Source organism: Xylocopa sonorina, chromosome 1, assembly GCF_050948175.1.
Source record: "Xylocopa sonorina isolate GNS202 chromosome 1, iyXylSono1_principal, whole genome shotgun sequence".
NCBI classification, from domain to species: Eukaryota; Metazoa; Arthropoda; class Insecta; order Hymenoptera; family Apidae; genus Xylocopa; species Xylocopa sonorina.
In genome coordinates, this window is record NC_135193.1 from 7,187,112 (window position 1) to 7,209,298 (window position 22,187).

At 42.4% G+C, this 22,187-nt stretch overlaps 3 protein-coding genes across 6 annotated transcripts in view; 1 reads left to right on the top strand and 2 right to left on the bottom strand.

Annotated features, from left to right (window-relative positions):
• Positions 1-22,187, top strand: part of Dh31-r (Diuretic hormone 31 Receptor) — an 84,883-nt gene that overhangs the window by 31,466 nt on the left and 31,230 nt on the right. For all 4 annotated transcript variants that reach the window (XM_076910903.1, XM_076910895.1, XM_076910921.1 and 1 more), the window contains one exon: positions 21,940-22,050. In XM_076910903.1, coding sequence (XP_076767018.1) covers positions 21,940-22,050 — 111 coding nt within the window. The remainder of the gene's footprint in view (positions 1-21,939; positions 22,051-22,187) is intronic.
• On the bottom strand, positions 290-12,097 carry LOC143429385 (uncharacterized). The gene is made up of 28 exons (XM_076904997.1): positions 11,601-12,097; positions 9,838-10,257; positions 9,279-9,510; positions 8,880-9,105; positions 8,205-8,475; positions 8,011-8,144; positions 7,936-7,957; positions 7,785-7,856; positions 7,575-7,696; positions 7,417-7,509; positions 7,206-7,350; positions 6,856-7,023; positions 6,653-6,763; positions 6,398-6,564; positions 6,271-6,303; positions 6,105-6,221; positions 5,823-6,055; positions 5,734-5,781; positions 5,621-5,660; positions 5,341-5,542; positions 5,137-5,262; positions 4,942-5,037; positions 4,723-4,900; positions 4,201-4,637; positions 2,712-3,128; positions 2,147-2,378; positions 1,706-1,934; positions 290-587 (listed from the first exon to the last, which is right to left on the bottom strand). Exons 1-28 carry the CDS (start codon positions 12,000-12,002, stop codon positions 290-292), a joined length of 5,271 nt encoding a protein of 1,756 aa, XP_076761112.1. The 5' UTR covers positions 12,003-12,097.
• On the bottom strand, positions 14,823-18,079 carry LOC143433516 (UDP-glucosyltransferase 2-like). Its single transcript, XM_076910868.1, has 6 exons — positions 17,909-18,079; positions 17,182-17,615; positions 16,644-17,075; positions 16,041-16,272; positions 15,638-15,863; positions 14,823-15,416 (listed from the first exon to the last, which is right to left on the bottom strand). The coding sequence occupies exons 2-6, from the start codon at positions 17,587-17,589 to the stop codon at positions 15,140-15,142; spliced, it is 1,575 nt and encodes a 524-aa protein (XP_076766983.1). The 5' UTR covers positions 17,590-17,615; positions 17,909-18,079; the 3' UTR covers positions 14,823-15,139.

Genomic DNA, 22,187 nt, shown 5'->3' on the forward strand with positions numbered 1-22,187 from the left:
TTCTAATATTTTAATATATATATATATTAAAGTATGGACTTTGCAATCATTACGACACTTTTTCACGAGAGACCGGCAACGATATATTTTAGATGGCCTGTTTTTCGCGAAACTTTATCCTTAAAGTACTCGACGTAAAAATGTTAGTAGTATATCATAAAAAAATTGCTTATTCTAAATAATCGAAAAAAATTGAAAAGTGCATAGCCAAGTCCTTAACCATATTCGTATAAAAGTAAGATGCGGTAGAGGCATTCACACACAGGTCATGCACACGGATTGAAAGAGTTCACTTCCTCTTCTTCGACTCGGAGGATCCTTTCTCCTTTCTGGGGCAGGATCCACGGTTACAGAAGTAGCTAATCAGCTTCTTAAGCACGAAACCGATTACGCAGATCACTGCCGTGAAACAAGCCAGCAGGAATGCGTAAACGTCTAAAAGATGTTGCTGCCACCAATTGAGATGTACGGCCGGTGACTGTAGAGCGAAACCGTTTCTAGCGACATACTCTGTCCAGTAAACCGCGGTGTCCACGGCGGTCATAGGTCTGTCCCTGAATAGATGCGACACCCTCTTCATATTGTTCCTGAAAAGTCAGAAATAAACGGGGATATAACAACGAATAAAATAGCGATCCGTTCATCAGCGTGCGTACGGTCTCTCCCAGATTTTTTCCTGGCAGCCACGCTGTATTTCTGGTTGTTGGTGATTCGAACAAAAGGAAGGAAATAGAGGTACGCACGGTAAAACGTTGAATTCCGCTGGGGAGGATTGGTCGTGGGATAAAAATAGAAGGAGCTGCAGTGTGCTAACGAAAGATGGATGGTGCGATCGTTGCGGCAGGTCAAAATGTAGGGAGCGAAATAAAATTGCCCGGTAGTACACGGAATTGCTGGATGCTACGGGGAGGGTTTCGTTGCTGCGCGAGGATGAGGAATGGAGGAGATAAAATTTTTCGGTAAAAAGTGGAATATTAATGGTCGCCCAAGGTTTCACAGTATGGGAATAGGAGACATGGTGGAAAATGGTTTGGCGGAACATGAGAGAGACTGCAATGGAGAGGTTTAATTGCGACACACTCGAGGGGGGAAACAAAACGAAATGGCGTGGGAAAATGCGAAACCGCGAGGCAAAGGGGTGGTCGTAATACGAAAAACAATGGGGATGAATGATAATAAAAAGCCGGAAACCGAGAATGGGGACGGTACAAGAGAGTAGTTTCGAAAATAGACAAGCGTAGTTACCACTCGTAACCGTGTGAAAGAAGTAAGTACGTCGAAGCAGAGAATTAGAGACACGTGTAGCTAATTTCTGAGAAACCGAGGCAACTTTTGCTTTGTGGCGCGATGAATTTCGAATTCGAGCGTCTGTGAATTCGCGAACACGACGTCCTCGAACTTAACAGGCTTCGAGGGAATTAACGAAGTTTGATCAGTCTTGGATCGGTCGTGAATTAGTCTTGACGGTGTGTCAGGTAACAGTCACGAGTAAATATGTTACACCGTATTAATGCGTTAAACGCGATAATTAAGATCGATTGTTACTATCAAATTTTCTAACAACTTCGATAGATTGCATAGTGAATAGTAGCTACTACGTAACAACATTATTTCGCAATTTCTTCCAGTTAGAAAAAAAACCGACCAATCATCGTTTCGCCACATCGATTCGTGGAAATCTACTACGTAACGATACCACGCGTACCTGTACGTTGGATCGTGCAAGATCGTGTTGATCGCGTTGTACAACGTATCCACCGTGACATTATCTATCGAGCCCAGGTTTATGCCTATCTTCCTATTCGCCCCGACTTTCATGTTCTTTGGTTGATCGCCGAACAGTGGTATCCCAATTAGTGGTATCCCAAAGTAGACCGCTTCTTGCATGCCCATTATACCGCCGTGCGTGATGAACGCTTTAACATTCTTGTGCTCTAAAATTTCAAAGACGCCCAATTATTTCGATCGTTCGTTAACGTCTTCTATTCCGTGACGCGTTTATACACCACTTCTCGCGTTCTCTCGTAAACCCGAGTTCTTCATCCACTTAGTCGTTCGATCGACCACGCCTCGTTAAAAAGCTCTAGTTACAAGTTTCCTCGCTACGTCGATAATTAACAATGAAAAAAGTTATTCAATTACTCACTGAAAACGGAGACTTGAGAGAACCATGGTTTAGTCATAACGTTCTTCGGTAGTCCAGGTAGCAAATCTTCCTCCCTCGCGATCTTCATTAATACTCTGACGGGCGCGATCTTCTCGAACACTTTGTAGAAAGTCTCTATAACAGGTTTCGGGAACGTCTCGATTCTCATCATCGAGCCAAAGGTGAAGAACAGACAACCATGGGTGCTCTCGTCCAGCCATTTCTTCACGTCCTGTTAAATACATCGAGCGACAACTTTTAAACAGCTGCGCAGCGGAATTTAAGCTATCGTACCAACTTAAGTGCGTTTAATGGGTTAATTGCTACTCGCGTGTTTACACGGCATAAAGTTGTTTTCTTTTTTTTTTTATGACTTTGAATGCATTATACAAATTGCACGTGGCATCGTAATCTCGACTAATCATCTTAATAGCTCCTTGAGATTATTGCACTCCGGGAAAAACCTGTTTTCTATTCCTCTCGAGAGAAAGATGTTGATGAAATTTCTACCTTGATTCCATTATCAAAGGAGCTGAAAGGGTAACGCGTGCTATTTGTAACTCACTTGCGGCAACGGATCCGAATTCTCGTTAATGTGCACCCCGCCAATCTCGATGATCCCTTGCGTGAACTGATTGATTCCGTCGATGCTGTGGTGCGAATTGACCAAGACCGCCGCGACGCCTTTGTGGAGCTCCGCGATCGATTCGTTGATGTTAAAGTACTGTTTCACGAAATCGTCCTGCTGGGACATGTAGTAAATGAGGTTGCTCCCGATCCTGTTCGTTACGTAGGTATTCATCAGCCTCTCCCAGAAGGTCATCGGTTGGTGCATGGGTAAGAATACGGTGGGCACGAGAGCCGGATTATGCGGATTCCCGGTCAAGTGCGCGACCCAATCCTGGTAACTGGTAGTCATCAGCCCGACCATGGGGACGTTTAGGTGGCGACCGAACGCCAGGTAGCATGGCATTACGAACATCTAGAGGAAAAGTACGACGACTCGTTAGAAATTCTCTGGTACCTCGGCGTTTCTTGTTCAAAAACGATTTCTGTCGGAAATAACATATTTTCCTCTATTTGCGTAATTCCGATTCTGTTCTCAATTATTTTCACAGTCGACTTTGCATCGCGGTAAAACGTTGGCGCGTGATGGTCACCGAACGTCTTGAAATAACGAACGACAAATGGTTCAATTTCACAACTGTATTCAGACACTCGTGCGTTCTAGTAGATGGACAATTAGTAGCGTAGGTATGTGTGTATGTACACGAGTAGAGAAGTGATTTACGAGTGTAATCGCGATCGTGTCGAATACGCGTTGCCTTTTATCCGTATCCGATGTGTTTTCGAACTTTCAAACGACATAAGTTGTTAAGGATCGTACAGACACTTTGTTTACTCATCCCATGACCATCCGCGATGATTTTATCTACGCGTAAACCCATCATCTGTGAAAGTAAATGTGTCGCGTCACGGTGACGATAAAATTCCGTCTGTTTACAATTGGTCAATCAATAGTTGATCCGATAGCAAATGTGGATGGTTCTTTCCATACTTTGCAACGAGTCACTCGTTTCGCAGAATCATGTACAAATTCTTCATCGTGTTTTGTAAAAATTAAAGTAAATGACACGACAGATTAAGACAGTAGATGGCGCAGATTAAAATTAATTACCCTGTAGCACAAGTGCATCGTGACAAAAGAGTTATGAGATTTACGTAACCGTTTCGTTTACTTGACATTTAGTACTGTAACAGCGGAATGACTGATAATCGTGTTACGTGTAGGTCATCTTCTGTTTACCAGATCAATGTTCCTCTACAGCAATTTATGACAGAAATTTTAACGCTTATCGTGTTCACGCTAGATACTCTGCTGCTTTTCGCACGATTTCAGTCAAACATCGGTAACGTTATCGTTATTTTTAAAAAAGAAGTTATCTCGAACGATTCCTACATTTGACAATTTCCTCGAGTGAGTTAAGCTGGAACGAAAATACGTGAGAACTTTATCTCTTTGTTTCTAATGTAACGAAATAAAATAAGTATACCTCAACGACAATGACATCGTACGGTGGATCCTTCGGCGGGTTATTGATCAATTTTTGAAGTTGCGGTGTTTTAAATAAATCGCAGCTTTTGTTCCCAGCCATGTACACCAAATGCTGGAAGTTATGATTTTGGAAGCGCGATAGAAGAGACGCGTTCAAATTGTTCACCATGGATTCGGTGGTCCCTTCCAAAGAAATCTCCCTGTAAGTCGGTGGTCGTGTTTTCAACGGGAAATGCGTAACTACATCCACGTGGTGACCTCGTTCCGCTAGAGCCGTTAACAATCCTTGGCCCATCGTCCAGTGACTCTTCCCATTCAGCGGGAACAGGCCAAGTATTCGCAGAGCATCGCATCGATCGAACGCAAATATCGCAAAAATAACGAACGATAATATCGTGAGGATCCTCATGGTTGGCACGTTCAAACTTCGGCGCACTAGTCACTGTTTCTCTCGTTCGTTTCTCTTTCCAAGCTTGTTAACTAGATCTGAGTCGCACGCGGTCGATGATTCTGATGAAACTTGCAGGGATTCCCCCGAGCTCGGTAGTGCGGCAATTTCCTTGTTGGTCACTGTTTTCAACGGAAACGATTACCTCTGCTATCGTTTGGAGAACGCTCGTTCTTCTGTTCCTCCTCCGTTCTCTGATCACGTTACTGGACGCCGCTCCGAAGTGTCCCTGGCGTTTTATTCGGCAGTTCTGTCATGCGCACGTCAATGCGATTAGACGAACACGATCACCGATGATGCGTGGAACGGTTCACTATCATTTTGCGGAGCTTCGTTCGCTCTGAAATACCGATCGCGCTGTGGAATTGTCAGGTTTAGTTGTGTACTCTACGATTTTCAACGGAACGTTTAGGAATTATCGCGCCAATAGAGATATATCGAGTCTGCAGACCTTCCCACTTAATAATAGCGTTCGTTTCTACTAACTTTAGCGCTTGGAATGCATATAACGTTTCGAAGCAAAGAAAAAATTATTATTAAAAAGAGCACTGCTATACGATTAAAACGTCGTTCAATCGCAATGTCGCATCGTTCTCTTTCCAAACGAAAAGTCTGAACCGGTTTCCTCGTGTTGTTTATTTAGATCTGAACAAATGTCGATTCGTGTAGTCAAGAAAAAAGAGCACGCACAAGAGAATTATTTAATCCCTTGGCGCGTGCACAACGCCACGTAGACGGGTCAACAGCACAAAAGTTACGCACTTGTTCTATTCGTGAAAGGCAGAAGCTGACTGATGCACGAGCCGCTTCGCGAGTTATTCGAGGTTGCAAAAATTTAAATTGCGGAGCGGCTGTTGGAGCTTTAAAAAAGAAGGACACGCGTTCACTGTTCCTAAGTCGAAAAACTTATAAATTATTCACCTGCTGTTCGAACGAAATGACATGTATCTTTCGCCGTTCCTATATCGACATTCTACGCCAACTTCCTACGTCCTCCTTGTTAACCAAGTCTTAAAATTTATTGAAGTTCAAATTCAATATTTATCATCATTATTATTATATATAATGTAAAATTAAACGTACCCTCCACAGATTTATAGTAAATATGTTTTATCGACTTGATCCCAGTCTCTGACGATGTATAAAAGCGAATTCCATGAAATTTATACGACTTCTTATTAAATGATGAAATGATGAAATAAATTCGGGAAAGCAACAATAAGGCCTGACCTTGACCGAAGGGAAGATGATGGCGTGAAACCGGTTCCTTGTGCATTCGCTTCGGCTCACGTCAGAAAGGCCGCTCCGGAATGACCATCCGAAAGACCAAAAGAAAGTACGCAATAAAGTAAAACTTGAACAAGTAATAGTGATCGAGCCTTCTTTCGCGTAAATCGTAAAGCAACTTGAAACATTTTCACTGCATGCGTTATCAGAGCGTTTCAAATGTCTACCATAAGATTTTTGCTTGATTTCTAAATGTTTTCAAGTAATTGATAACAGACGGTAAAAGTGCGTTTTCTTCTTTTTTGTACTTTTTAAAATGTAGTAACTTGACAGTATTATTAATACTATGTTACCAGATTGTGACTGAGTTATGTAACCCATTTATATAAGTACTCGTGTGCATCTCGAGTGGGGCTCAGCGTACAACTAATTGAATATGTGTAAAATTGATTCATTATCGCTGTTATTGGCGTTTTAATGTTAATTAACAATTAAATATTTACTTGCCTTTTATCGCTACCTTAACTTCCCGCGTATTACTATTAAACTAGTCGGAATGGATTTGTTTGATTTATTTTTACCCGATAAGAAGGTAAGCACGAGCGAAGAGGGGGAACGTTTGGTCACTCTTTGATAATGGAGCGCACATAACAATATAAAAGTTAATAAAGATAATAAAGGGAATGACTCGCAAGCACAGCGATACACCCATCAAACAATAAACATTTGCCGCTCGTTATCCACGATGACGGGCGCATTTTTTATTCAATTTTACATTTAGATATGCAAGATGAATCATCCAAGATTGGATTTCGAAATATCTTCGAAAACGTGAATTGCCTTGAGATACAATTAGAATTGGACAGGTTTTATTATCTGTGAACGTCTGTAGACATTATACGAGCATACATTTTTCTGCAATCGGTTTGCATAGCTTTTAAGTGTATTTATAAATTCTGTTGGTCATCCCGATATAACAGCAAGGTATTTCAATTTGAGGACACAAGAGAGAGAGCCATTGATCTTTCGCACGGTATTTGCGGCCATAAATTTTTCAACGACACTCTTTCGTCCCACATTTAAAGATAATTCGATGTACCTTGGACTCGGGCAATCATAATCTCTCGTCTTCGTCTCAGTGGTTTTCTAGATCGAAGAATGTTCGCTTTCACCTCTGACTTTAAGTTCGTTCGATTTTCGAACTCGCTCGATCGGCGTACGTAGCCGCGAGATGCGAATCGCGACCTCGATGCAACGTTGACTTAATCACAAATGCGGCAGAGAGAAATTTGCGGTTTCGCGCGCGGAAATTTATCGCGATAACTGGCTCTCGCGGATGGTCCTCCGATTCTGGCGGTTTCCGGATCGAAGCTACTCGCAAACGCGAGTTCGTTTCCACTCGAACAGATGAAAGTGTCCGTTCGATTACGGAATAATTGCAATGGATACGTTTGTCCATGGTGTTCACTGGCGCTAATGTGCCATCATAATTTCGAATGCATTGTCATTGTAAACAGAGATAGGAGCGCTCGATATCACGCGTTGCACGAAGGATAGTGAAGCGGAAGAAAATTTTGAAAACATTTATTATTATCCCGGATTTCCGTAATTCCAACTTGTTTACTGCTAAATCTAATGAAAAATGAGGCGGTGCATTGAAGTAGTGTCTTATCGCGTTCACGTTACATTATCCAGACGTGTTAGAAGTTTGTGGTATCGATAAAATATAAGCTACTTCGATAGCAAGTGTATCCAACAGACAATTTTTCGAGGGAATTTGCAATATCATTGTTTTATCTGTGACTTGAGTTGAGAGTTTCTGAGAAATTAAAATGTTGGAAACAGTGATTTGTATTTTTGATAGAAGAATTGGCGCTTTCGAAACTGCTGAATGAATCGTGACGAACGACATTTATTTCTAAACCAGTGATATCTTTAGAGGTGCTAAAATTTCGAACATTTTTAAATACATTTTCTATCTTTTTGAAGAATAAAAAGAGTCCTTAATCCTGCAAGGTCGTAAAACTGCTTGGAAACCTAGATTTTGTATAAGAAAACCGTGAAGCAGCGATTGGTGGCACTAAATACGATTAGAACACGTGATAGTGTAACAATTTGCAACGTAATCCCAACTATTCAGAGTGCAAAACGGTTCTTTTCGCATAATATTTATTTAAATATCCCCCTACCGTTCCCTCGTAAAACAAAATCGTGACTTCTTTTACTATTCGAACGAGGACAGAAGCAACGACTGTTTTTAGTGAAAACTTGTCAGACATTATTTCAAATCAATAATAAACGACAACGAAGGGGAACATTTAAGAAACTTTCTTCTTCAGTGAAACGGTGGTATTGGAGGATACTAAGGAAAATATGAATTGCGCCGCGATTGCAAGAATGTAGACCGTGGCTAACGCGATGATCAAGCACAGTGTGTAGACGTCGAACAGTTGCACTTGCCACCACGTCAGGTCTTTAGCAGGCGATCTGAGCGCGTCTCCACCGTTTCTGATGATGTATTCGACCCAGAATGTTGCAGTGTCCGCTGCTGATAATGGTCGGTCTCGGAATTTCCTCGAAAGCTCCCGCATCGACTCCCTGAAACACGTTACAACGTGTTACGAAACGATACTTTCCAATTATTACGTGGCGTCAGAAGACATGACAGTCATCTTGTCAAGTAGATACGTTCCATTACTTGTAGTTAGTCAGCATCTTTTTATCCACTTGATATACGATAAACGACCGAAAAACAGTCACGCGTTGTCAGCAATTAGTTCGCTTAAAATTAATACACAGCTGGTGATATGTAAACACGTGTTGGATGGATGTCTTGCTTATAGAAGAAGAAAAAAAAGCTACAGAAGGAATCGCGATTTCGTTATACGCGTTCTAATCGTTTGAACTTAGACCTCTCTGGTCATCGAGAGAAATGATCATCGAGAAAAGATGGGTATGGTTTCGCGACAGGATCGAACGAGGGGCTATTGGCGTCTGCTTACCGGTATTTGGGTTCGTACAAAATGGCGTTCAATGCATCATCCAGCTTCTTCTCCGTCATGGTCTTGAGGTCTATCGCTATCGCGACGTTACGATGGACAAAGTTCTCGATATTGATAAATTGATCGGCGAACAACGGTATGCCGACGAATGGGACGCCGTAGTGAACGGCCTCCTGGGTGCCCATAAGCCCGCCGTGGGTGATGAATGCCTTCAGGTTCCGGTGCTCTACAAAAACAGATATCTCGTCACCAACCCGATACTTCGCGACCCTCTATGTCAACGTTCCATTATTCTCTTTTAATCGTAACGATGTTCACAGAACTCGAAGCTGTTGAATATTTATGAAATTTCATCAAATTCTTCCTTTATCTTTCGTTCTATCAAATTCTACTACTCACTGAGAACTGTTATCTGCGGTATCCACTTTAAAACGTGGACGTTCTTTGGTAGGCCAGGTGGTAGCTCCTCGGCTTTCACTATTTTCATTAAAACGTGGACAGGAGCAAGTTTCGCCAGGGAGTTGTAGAATATATTTAAGTATTTTAACGGGAACGTCTCGATCCTCACCATCGAGCCGAATGAAAAGTACACGAACCCGTCTGTCCTCTCGTTCATCCATTTCTCTAGACTCTGAAAGAGAAATTGTTTATATTTTACGGTTCTAACTTTGCCCTCGCGATCAAAGCCTGCTCGACGCCAACGTCGATGTTTATTACGCCAAAGAAGTCCGAGAAGATTGGATATTACCATGCAATTCAAATTCTCCTTTGAGACGTGTGTTCGTGATATGTAAACCCGCAGCGATTAAAATGAAATGCCAAATGGAAGCTACGCATTCACAGAATCCTCTGCCAACGAAACAAATTACTACGAATACCCCCGCTGTTTTCCACCCGCGAGACCCGCGCAAGCTCATTCGCAATATTCTTCAAAACAATACAAAATGGCGATAATTACGGGCGACCGTTCCTCGTCCTCCTCCACAATGTGCAACCCGCCTACTTCGATGTACGCTGGGGTGGTATCTTTGATTCCGTGCAGGGATGTGTGCGTATTGACGAGGACCATCGAGATCTTCTTCTCGAGTTGGCGAATGTCCGGCGCGTCCGGGCTTACGTACTTCCTGAGCATCTCGGTCTGCACGCTGGTTATGCCGTTGAACTCCCATTTCGCGTAGAAGCTGTGCAGGACGTTGTGCGTCCTCTGCCAGAAATTCATGTTCTGATTGTAGGAGAAAAAGGCGTTCGCCATGAACGCGAGGTTCTCCGGGTTCGCGATGTAATCGTTGATCCACGGGTAAAGGAGGGTAGAGCTGGCTCCGACCACTGGCACATTGAGAATGTCGCCAAGTATCGCGAAACAGTTCGCGCCAAACACCTGAAACGAACGCGATTATTCATTTATTTTTAACGTGGATAATTCCAACAATAGTCGCGGCTATTCGTAATGGCTGTTATTAACGGGGTGGAAGCGGCAGGGTTGTAGCGGAGGGCAACAGCCTCGAATGTTGTAAGGCGATTATAGACATCGTCGGTGAGGGATTGCTCCCTTTGAGGACGAATTCGAACGAAGGAAGGGCGAATTCCTTAGCCGTGATCTTAGCGGCGTCTTAATAAAGCATTGACGAGCGTATGCATATAATTGCAGGCATGTTTGATCTTGATCCAGATATTTCGCTTTGATTTTATTAATAACATAAGTGGAACATTACGTGGCAATTAAAAAATTAATTACGCATTCTGTTCAGTTTTATTCCGCGTAATTGCCTATTCGCACTTTTTCTAATGATTGACCTGCTTTCCGTTATTTTAAATTCACGCGAATGCCGTTTATCTAAAATGATAAATAATTCTTCTATTATTAGACTCGATATTTTTGCCAGTAATTTTAGCGAGATTGTAGTTAAATTAGCATTTGTTGACTGCTTTTTTCGCAGATTTACACGTGTGACTAATATTCACGGCAGACGTATGAACCTGCATAGAAAGTTCGATAAAGTTGTATGAACGGAAAGAGATTACAAGTTTCCTATCGTTACAGAAAATTGCCAGGTAGCTGGGATTAGATATTATTTCTGTGAAATGTCGTAAACAGTTTTATGAGAATAGCATGGTACGACTACTACATTCTCAACTGATATCTTAACTTAGCACTCGTGTTTTTTATTTGCCCATCGTCCATTCCATACAAAAATTGTCCCCCGTATAAAAATCAAGCATCTATCGGTCATCGTTACTCGAACTCTTCCTAGTTATCTAACTCCTTCCTGTACTTTAACGTGTTTGACTTATGACGAAAATTTTCGCCCACACATGAATATCATGAATATCGCGAGTCAGGCTCGCGAACAGATAGTCAGGCCAAACATAAACATCATGACTCAACACATATTTATAAAAGGAGAAAGTATTAGAGCTTACTTTTTCACAACAGTAGTATCGCGTAAAATTGAATACATCACAGGTATTTATATTTCAGAACATCGGTCTGGTCTGTTTACCACGCGTTAACGCCGACCGTTTGGATGACCAATTCTCGAGCTAAATGCCACGGGAAGGGGTTAATTATTGAACAAATTTTTAACATCCAAGGATCACGCGATCGGAACAAAGCTACCGTTTGTAGCTCGAGAGAGAACAGAGAGCCATTGATGTAACAGACCGTAGGAACGATAGAAGCGTCCCACGGGAAAAGAAAATAATTAAAGCCGTTAAAAATACCTCCATGATGATTAGATCGTATGGCGGATCTTGTGGCGGGTTCCGTATCAGTTCCTGGAGTTTGGTGTTGTTCAAATTTTCGCAGATAGCGTTTCCGGCGATCGACCCTATCGCGTATATAGGCACAGCGGCCATCACGTAAAACATGTCCTCGTACGTGATGCTGTTCAGGAAGGCCTTCTCCGGTGTGAATACGATTATATCGGTGTAATTCGGGTACGGTTTGTTCAACGGGAACGCGCTGATCACGTCGACCTGATGGCCCTTTTTCGCCAGCGTCTTCATCAGCTTCTCGAACATGATGAAGTGACTCTTCCCATTAAACGGGAACACTCCCAGTATCCGGTATCCGTAGCACGCCGACAATATCGTGCAGAACAACACTATCGTTAACACCTTCATCGTCCAGTCGTCTCTGGTTTGCTCCGCACTTTGAATTCGAATTTCAACGAGACGAGGCAGCGGTTGATCTCGGCTGAGGTTCCTTTATTTTCGACGCTTCTTGCGTCAAACTCCTTCTCAGTTCTTACCAAGACCAAGTGGGCCTCTGTATCGTGAACTAAAAATACCCTCTGCCAGTTCAGAGTAGGCTTGGTTGTCTTTCGTTAGACGTCCGTGTTCATATTAAAGTGATAACCGCTCTCGCAGTGTTTAGGAATCAGTAGTAGTGCCTTCCTCGGACTGATAGTTCGCCACTCTAGCCTGAGAATGCGCGGCGAAGCGGTCGCGTCAGCTGACCGAGCTTGACCGATTGCTTAAAGCATCGTTAATAGGAACGACCTTCCGTTGTTCGACTCACGCGAGAATCAGCGGGCATGCTATCTGACCGAAAAGATAGTAGGAGAAGGTTTTTTCACGGTACACGAGCAAGCCATCACCGTGTCGATCTTCCCGCCTCTGCGAGCCGGTTCCCCGTTCGGCAACTATTTGTGCGGTACGAGCGTGACTCGCTCACGAAACGAATACGACTGGGGATAATTGTTCGCGAAATTCCATGGCTTGCGGTATTAGCTGTTCTTTTATCGTTTATCTTGGCTGACGCGTATGAAACGTAGCTTTGCAAGCGCTGCTGCCAAGTTGGCAACGGGCGATGTACAAGTGATTTGTCAAGGATAAAATCGTTCGCGAGCTTTTAAACCATGACGTAGCCGATTTGCGTGTAGCGTCGATCGAGGCGGGAAACCGGGGTTACCGTTGCCTCCCGGTTGTCGCACGACGATTACCGCGAACCGATTTTATTCGGAGGGTTTCACGGTTGTTCGAGTTGGATCGCGAACGATCCACCGCAGATTAAGCGTGCCAATTGATCGACGATAGTGATAAATTGTCTATTATTAGAGGAGCCGCTGCGACCGTTCCATGTTCCGACCTATGAATTTATTGTTCAACCGAAACCGTTTTGTCATTCAATGTAATAGCGTCATTTGGAATTAATAGGCGGTTTCGTGATTGTTGGAACGATGTCTTGATCGTTCCCGCGAAGCGATACGAAGTCGAAACGTCGTATAGTTCCCGGAATAATAATTACATATTTTCGAATTGCCGGTCCGTGTCGCGAACAACAGTGGAGCGAGCCTTTTTTAAATGTATGCCGCGTTTTTATACGCTTGTATTCGAAGGAAATAATATCGTTAATTATTTCCAGCCGGTCGGTGCAATTTTGCACTTTGTGATTTGAGATTCCAAGGCGAGATAAGCGAGACGAGTATAATGCAGTAGCTTCAACTTTTATTAAAATATCGTCCGTCTGGTTTACACATATTTTTTATTTACTGTTTATACGTTCTCACGGTTAATTATATAAAGTTCCATTTAATTTGCATTTAAACGCTGCCAATTAGTTTTTACTTCGTTTACACAGCGATCTGTCTTGTGAGAGTGCCACTCAATTAAACAGGAGTTTCGTTGAACACGGTTCGTAATAAACAATTATTTGTCGAGTACAAGTTGTGTAGTTATGGTAATTAGTGGCGTTGTTAACCTCGTCGAACAGTAACTAAATTACTTTATAATATATTGTATCAGCTAATTACCAATGTATCTTGTATCAGTGGTCTTGTTGCGGCTAAGTTACAATAGTTACAAAGTACACAGTTATAAAGTTCGAAGTTGAAACCATTCTTTACATTTTTTATACGACACGCATTTTTGTGCAGAAAGTAGAAATATTGTGTTACGTATCAGGTCGAGAGAATAATACTTTTCAACGTAAAATGTTTCAACTCTCCGTTAAAAAAATCGCTTCCAGGCGCGTCTTATAAATCGACGACTACGTAAACACGTCGAGGCATCGCATTAAACATTTTTCAGCCCGAACATCGTGCACTTTCCCTCGAATGAGCTTTCTGAAGAGCCCAGAGCTCGTTACGTCTAATATCTTCGGGGAAGCGAGGTTCATTAACCCTCTGCGTCGCGTGTCTGCGGATGACCTCCATTTTACGGCTCGTTGGACATCCATCGCAAATCGAGAAAAAGAGATCGAAATTTTGCGAAATTCCCTCGTCGCGAAATGGTAACGTCGTCGAGCGAAGAGCAACGATGCACACGCGTAACTCTCGACGAAGCTGCGCTTTTTCCTCCTGGAAACGTTTCGAAGGTTTCGAATCGCGGCGCCATTTTGTACGCGGCGGAAGCGTTTAAGAAGCGGCAACAAACTACGGTCGACTGAGTTGGGAAGTTCTCTTCAACTTCTCGAGGGGTTGTCAAATGTTTACGCAGTTTTAACACGATTAATCTTGAAGCGTTAAAAGCGGCATTATTCGGTTAAGTCACTCCAAGCAAGTACTCGGTGAACCGATCTTCTTAATCCGTGCCTTGTCGCTGAGTATCTTCGTAATGTCCTTACCCATGTTTATAGCTGTCTTTATGTACACTGTTCTAGAACTTATCTCGTCGATCTTCTTTTGTTACATATTTATTAAGAAAATATCACTGCATATTAGAAGGGAAATCGCTACATCTGTCATGTTACAAGTTCATTATTCGTGTAATTGTCACGTAAAAAGACATTCAAAGCATAGATATACAGTAACTACGCAAATAGCTCGTCGCCAATAGACCTTGTCACGTTCAATTGATTCAGCTGAAGCAAAAGTGATGTACGATGAAGTGATGAAACGAACAATTTTATTTATTTATTGACGGGAGACCACAACGTGAACACTCACCGCGTGTAGGACTTTACGTCAAGAATTTATAAAATGTTAAAATGATTTTCGAACTATCAGATAAACGTGCGATTGGTAAATAGCTGATTCTTAAATATTAGTAGTACGAATGACAAGTGGTTGAGCTTGAAATAATAAATTCCAGTGAAACATGTTGATAACATTGTTTTTCATAATTCTTCTACTGCTGGAATGTTTCAGTTTCGCAAATATTCGGTAAAATTTTTTCTTTTCGTCGTCATTGGTATAAAACGCACTTATTACACAATTAGATGGCTTTTAGCGTTCTTCGAAGGAAGGCACATCTCCGATCTCCTGTTTTCTTTAGCATCTATTAGAATGTTTCTCTGCGACACTCGTTCTCGCCATTGTTCATTTCACTTTCTTCTCCGTAGAAACGTGACTGCTACGGAAATTATTTACAAGGAGTTTCAGTAGAACCACGGACAGATAAATCGCCAGGATGAAACAAACGATCAGAAACGCGTAGACGTCGAGTTGGTGGAATTGTAACCAGGATAATTTTATTCCCTTCGACCTCAAACTCTCCGGTCCGTTCCTTATCACATATTCGACCCAAAAAACAGCTTCGTCCAATGGGTTCATCGGTCGATCTCTGAAGATCCTCGACGCCTTCTTCGCGGACTCCCTGAAAGGAAAATTGAACATCGTTACACATTTTCCGTACTTCCCCGCCATCTCTACATAAATTATTCATCAGATAGAGAATCCTCCGCTTCAACGAAAGTTTACGAGGACACCTCTCCAACGGGATGAAACTTTTAATTTCATCCTTAAAAGAGCTTGAACACTGGTTACAGATTATTTCGAGATCGAATTTTTTTTTTTTTATTATTTATTTCCCTTTACCTGTACATAGGATCGTGCAGAACCTTGTCCAACGCAGCGCTCATAGTCTGCTCGGTTATGTCCTCTTCCGGTAACAATATCGCCATTTTTTTGTTGACCAGGATGTTCACGTTCTTGGCCTGATCCGTGAAGATCGGTATTCCTATCATGGGGATTCCATAATAGAACGCTTCTTGAGTCCCCATGAGTCCTCCGTGCGTGATGAACGCTCGCGTGTTCTTGTGCTCTGTAAATAATGCACGTTGATTCGACGATCGAATTACAAGTTAATTTTACGAACACTGTGGATATAGAGACGAAGAAACGAACGGAATGAATTTCTCATCGGTCCGTCGAGTAACGGAATCAAGAGAGCGATATAATTTGTAGATTCGTTAGATCGAACATACGCGTCGTCGCTTACTCAATATCGTGGTCTGAGGTATCCAAGGTAACGTCATGATGTTGCTGGGTAGACCAGGTGGCAGTTTCGTGGCGTTGTTGCATCTCATCAGAATTTTGACAGGCGAAATTTTCGAGAACGACGCGTAAATGCCCAATAGCTTGTGCGTTGGCAACGTTTCAATGGCGAGCAACGAGCCCAACGAGAAGTACACTAGCCCGTGGTTAGCCGAGTCTATCCACCTTTTCAGTTCCTGTGTCGTAAAACGGGGGCATCAAACGGTTCATTGGACGTTATTAGTCTACTACAAAATTTCAACGCCGTCGTTAATAATAACATTCGATAAGCAGGAGATTATGTTATCATTTCCGAGGAACTGAAGAAAAGAACACTAGTTTTCCCACTATTAGTAACTAGCGCGTGGCCGTTCTTGCATGTTCGGTAGCATTCGCAAAACGCGAGAAAAATCAACGAATGGTTTATTATAAACGTATCTCTGCGATTTGATGAGTATCGAATTGTAATATCGGTGGCACGATAATATCGACGGAAGAGGGAAAGAAAAGTTGTTGCATCGAATGTTATTAGAGAATCGACAGGAATTCTGTTCCGATCGAACCGTACCGGGGTTAAGTCAGGCAATAATTCCTCGCCGTAGATATGCAGTCCTCCGACTTCGACGATGGCCGGCGTCGTCGGCCTAACTCCGTGAAAGCTGTAATGCGAATTGACCAGCGCCAGCGCTGTCTTACTCCTCTCCACTTCTCGGATGTCGTCTATGTCGGGCAGACCCAGATACTTCCTCATCATTTCGGTCTGATCGGACGTGTAGTAATTGAACGTGAACAGCTCCACGCAGATCGCGATGAAGTTGTTCAAACGGTCGGTGAACGTGTCGATCGAGGCCTTGTTCATCGTGAACGATGGGAAGTACGAGTCGCTCCACGGATTCGCCATGAAGAGATCCACGTAGGGCATTTCTAAGAACGACACGGCGATGACCACTGGCACCTTGAGCAGCTCGCCCAACCCTATGTAGCACGGCGAGCCGAAATACTGCAAGAAATATAGAAATTCGTTGAGCACACATTCGCGTGCACGTTTAGACATCGCGAACGAACGAGAGTTCCCGTCAGCCGACGACCGACGAGAGTTTGCGCACCTCTGTGATTACCAGGTCGTAGGGCGGGTCGTTAGGCGGGTTTTTAATAAGCTTCTGCATGCTCTCATGGTTCATCAGTTCACAGAGTTTACCACCAAATGTGGTGGCCACGTAGTACGTTACCGAGTCGTGCAGATTCTTCGCGTACTCGATGGAGAAGACGGACACCTTTTCGCGGTTCACGCTCAAGTCGATGATGTCTGTGTAATTGGCGATCGGCTTCTTCGCGGGGAAGAAACTGATCATGTCGACCTGGTGACCCTTCCTCGCCAGCGTCTTACAGATAGGACCGAACATTCGAAAATGGCTCCTCCCGTTGTACGGAAAGACGCAGAGGATTCTGCCAGCTTCGCTCGTGTACGTCGCTAGGGCCAATATCAGGTAGAACAGGAGTCGATGGTGTCTCATCGTGGCCTTGTGCTCTCTTTCTTTTTCTTACACAGATACGTACAAATTAGTTTCTTAGAACCACGGACTGATTAGGGATAAACCCTTTCTACAAACGCACTGACAACCGAGAGACGACGCCAAGCTGTTTACGCTTGCAGGTTTCAGAAGGGTATCGCAACGATTGACGCGCGTATGCGAGTTTTTGAATCGCTGACGTGGCTCTCCTTCTTCTCGGCCGAGAAGGAAACAGAGACACGTAGCGATGCATTAAAAAGTAATCACGTCGATGATTTGGTAGCGGAGACGTGGAAATAAATTCGAGTTCACCGGAGCTTACCAAGATATTTCTCGGATAGCAAATCGACAGGCGATCGTTTAAGGCCTCTGCGACGGGCCTGAGACGATGTCTGTCTCTTAAACAATTGGATCCTCCGCAAACACTTGTTGCTTCGGGCAACGAAAGGTTGGATATACTTCCAACGACTGAAACTTGACCACGATTCTCCTCCTATAAGCGACCAGTCTCGTCAACAGTTATTCTTGCGTTGTTTACCATACTTCCCCTCCGACTAACTGAATTATTAGGCAAATGTAATTATCTAATCTTAAGTATGGCTTTAACGAGCATTATTGCTTCACTAAATAATCGTATCGTATCACTTGGTTACCTCCACTCGTACGTATCCCACACCGAGAAAGAGAGAAAAGATAACGTTAGCCAAACTCCATTGGTTGGTCTTTGATGTGCGCGGTACGTCAGGTACGTCCATTACTTTTTCACCTCGTATTACTTTACGCACTTCCCTGCTGTGTGTTCTAAGTGAATTCGAAAAGGATTATTATACAATCAAAGAACGTGAATAGTCTGGATCTACGTATCGCTTGTTTAAAAGTAATTACAAATGGAAGAGAGGGGACAGGCAAGAAGATGGTAGCTGAATTTCTTCCATTTATCAAGTTAGATTGCACTAATGATACGGAACCTTGGAAACAGAAATATAAAGTTTAAAAATACACATCGTTACCTGTAAAGTGCTCGCGGTATATTATGTCATCGATAATCGTAACGACTCGCCGAAGATTTTGTAATTTAATGTGTTATAAAATAAACTGGCACGACTGCCGCGCGCATAGAACCCGCGTAAACTTGATTCTTGAATCTTTGGCACTGCCTCGTACACGTTTACCGTGCTAAAAGCGATCTCTTCGTCCTGTTCGACAATTCTCGTTCATCTGACTATTTCAGACGTGGCGCCATGAACGCGTGCATTCATATTCTAACGTTAACCGCACGAGACATTTGCAGGTAAAAAAGTTCGATCTCTCGCGATCTCGTCGCGATGTACTTGCTCGTTTCGTATCTCAAAATTGCCTCGCACCGCATACGTAGGTATCGAAAATATTCCATCTTCTGCTGGAAGAATATGTGACAAGAGAGAAAGGTCGTTGGAAAGTTGAAACTTGACATTCAGAAATAATTACTGAGTTACACATATAAGTTTGTATTGTTTCATGGTAGGAGGTAAGCATTTGATGTGATTAGTTTATCGTTTCCCGACATAAAATTGCTGATTAAATCTATTTCTGTGGAATATTCTTAAAAAATACCTATCGTACTAGTACATATCGTGTATATTATTACATAATCGTAGTTTATGTACATATATGAAAATGGGAACAGCCTCGATATTAAATGGGTAATTTAGATAATAACTCTGTCATGTGTTATTTGCCGTAAATTGTATGTTGCAACACGTAGATTACCTGAAAAAAAAGGAGTACACAGCCTGGAATGTGAAGCTTGAGATATGACCAAAAGCTGTCCAGATGGATATAAATAGAAAATATAAAGGAACACGTATCTTTTTCTTTTATTTTTGTAACCGACCACTGATAGCAATTGTCTATAAATGTACAAAGTTTGTAAGTGCTGCGCATATCGGTCAATTATTTCTCACTATTGCCGGTAACAGAAACTTCTATGATCATTGGTGACCATCACGGATTACGTAAACTTTTTCGATGTCAATGTCAGTAGTCTTGACCATCGTTTAATTTCATCATCCTTATTGATAGTTGGTATCTGTCGGTGACGTAAAATAAATTACAGAACTGATACATGTAAATTGATAAAGGGAAAAAATTAAATCTCATTAACGTTATTGATACTTAAAATCGATCGATCATCGACACCGATCGATGGCTGCCTTTCAATCATTTTCTTCTTTGTTTCCATCTTCTCTTCTCTTTGTTTTTCGTATCTATTTAGGTACGGTTATGCAAATGGAGGCCTAATGGCACCGACATACGGCCAGTCCTCGAAGTTGCTCCACGCTTAGTATCTATTCCACTTTACGTCGTGAATCATAAAAGCGAGACATATACTCTCTATTTATGTTAGCGAACGATATTTTAACATGTTTATTGCTAATTTCTTGAGGGACGAGCAGGGAGAACAGGCAATCGAAGAAAAACAGGAAGGAAAAAAAAATAGAGGGGAAAATAATTCCGCGTTAGCTTTGAATTTCGAGCGTTCTTCGATCTATAAATCTTTGCCACGTTGAAATTTGATTGCACGTGGAATTACTTTGAGATTAATCCCATCCGGTATAGATCGATCCCCTCTAGGGAATCGAAGGTAGGGAAAAAGGGCGCAATAAGACCCGCCGGCGAATTACCAACTCCCGTTCCAGCAATACCCACCTGCACGCGCGTACGTGTTTGCGAGATTCAAAGTCACGGGAATGATTTATCATGCCAGCGATGCGATATTTCCACTGCCAATTGGAATCCACCAACCCCCCCTCCATCGTTCTGCAAAAACATCGTTTGACCCATAGCGTGGCACCTTTATGTTCGCCGACGTCGATATGCGAGAACAGATAATTGATTCCCCGTTGCAATATGAAAATGAGGGTGATACGATTGTGTAATTTTTTCCTCTATTTACTTTTCAATTAAGATATAACGATACGCTCGTGTGTAAAAAATATTGCGTATGTTAAGATATTCTAATGGTTCTATCTGGACATTTATGCAGATAGACGTTTTTCATGTTGTATTAGTTTCAGATATTCTAGTATATGTTAAACACGCTTCTCCGCCTCTCTCTCTCTCTCTCTCTCTCTCTCTCTCTCTTTTCAAGAATTTAATCAATCCTTTCGCAATAATTTATAAGTCGCACAAGTTATTAAACGTTAATTCAGTAAAATTTAATCATTTTCCAATATACAATGATGCATCGTCGAACGTGACCTTCCCGCGAAGTTGCGAGATCCCTTGGTGCACGAGTCGCCACGCGAACTCTCGTCGATGTTGCACACATTTACCTGCTTTGCATGGTAAAAAAACAAGACATTTGCATTAATTAAGGAACACACGTTTCCATGTACACGGGGTCCGACCTAACGAGTCGTGTTCTCCGTTCTGAGAGTCGTCTTATTTATGTACGGGGAGATCTAACGAACGAAAAGTTATTAGCAGTGCAGGCGTTGGACTTGTCCGTCTGACCGTCGGATGAATATGCTCCCCATTGAACTTTATCAGATCCATTCGATAAGGTAATTAGAGAAATAGAGTATAGTTCCTAAGTGTTATTATAATTCATATGGTTTAAATGCTCTACACGTGGCTCGAGATATTTCCATCGAAATCTATCACGTTGTTTTCTGTGAAACAAATTCACGCGCTTTAATCGTCGCTAATGTTCCTGTTAATCTCGTATATATTGCATAAATTATTGGGAACAGCTACACGTATACGTTAACAAAACACTAGATAATAATAGTGCGGTACATATTGCGGAACTGGTAAAGCAATATTTCACTACTAAAAAAAGTTGAAATTCTAGTTTGAATGACGAAGCACCCAGGCTTGTCTTTACCAAGTTGCGTCCGCCCGCTTATCTACTTAGGTTGCGTGCATATCTGCATTTACTTGGACTGCATGTTTAAGTTAAATCTACCAGAAACAAAACATACTGGAAATAACACGCATACATTTTTTCCTTTCCGCAAAATGACGCTTATCGCGGTACAAATTACCGGAATACGAATCAAGCGCGACTGACAATGTTACGTCCGTGACCAAGGAGCTCGACTCTGGGTGTTTTAATTCGCTTCAGACAAGATTCTCTCACGGGAAGGTGGGCGATAATGATTCGATGCACGCGAATAGACATCGTCAACTGAATGTAAATAAATATTACCGCTTATTTTCATTTGCTAATCTTGTTTCTTTTGTATCTTGTCACATTATTCGAGCAGACCTTGGAACAAAAAGGGAGAGGATTGAGAGAGGTGGAGCTGGTCTACTTAAAAAATTTCACTGAAAATAAAAAAGTAACGCGCGTTCTTCTTTCTATTTTAGAGCCATACTGTCGGATGACTTTCGATGGATGGTCCTGTTGGCCCAACACTCCAGCGGGAACTACCGCGTACGCTCCTTGTCCAAACTTCATTACCGGTTTCGACGCCTCCTGTAAGTATTTCCTTCGAAATCAAATTATAGAATGCCATAATAGCCGGGGTGACGCAAGAGGTAACGATTATGTGAGACCGCAATGCTTTTCACAATCTTTTATTATATAATACCTCGAAGGTGCATACATAATATCG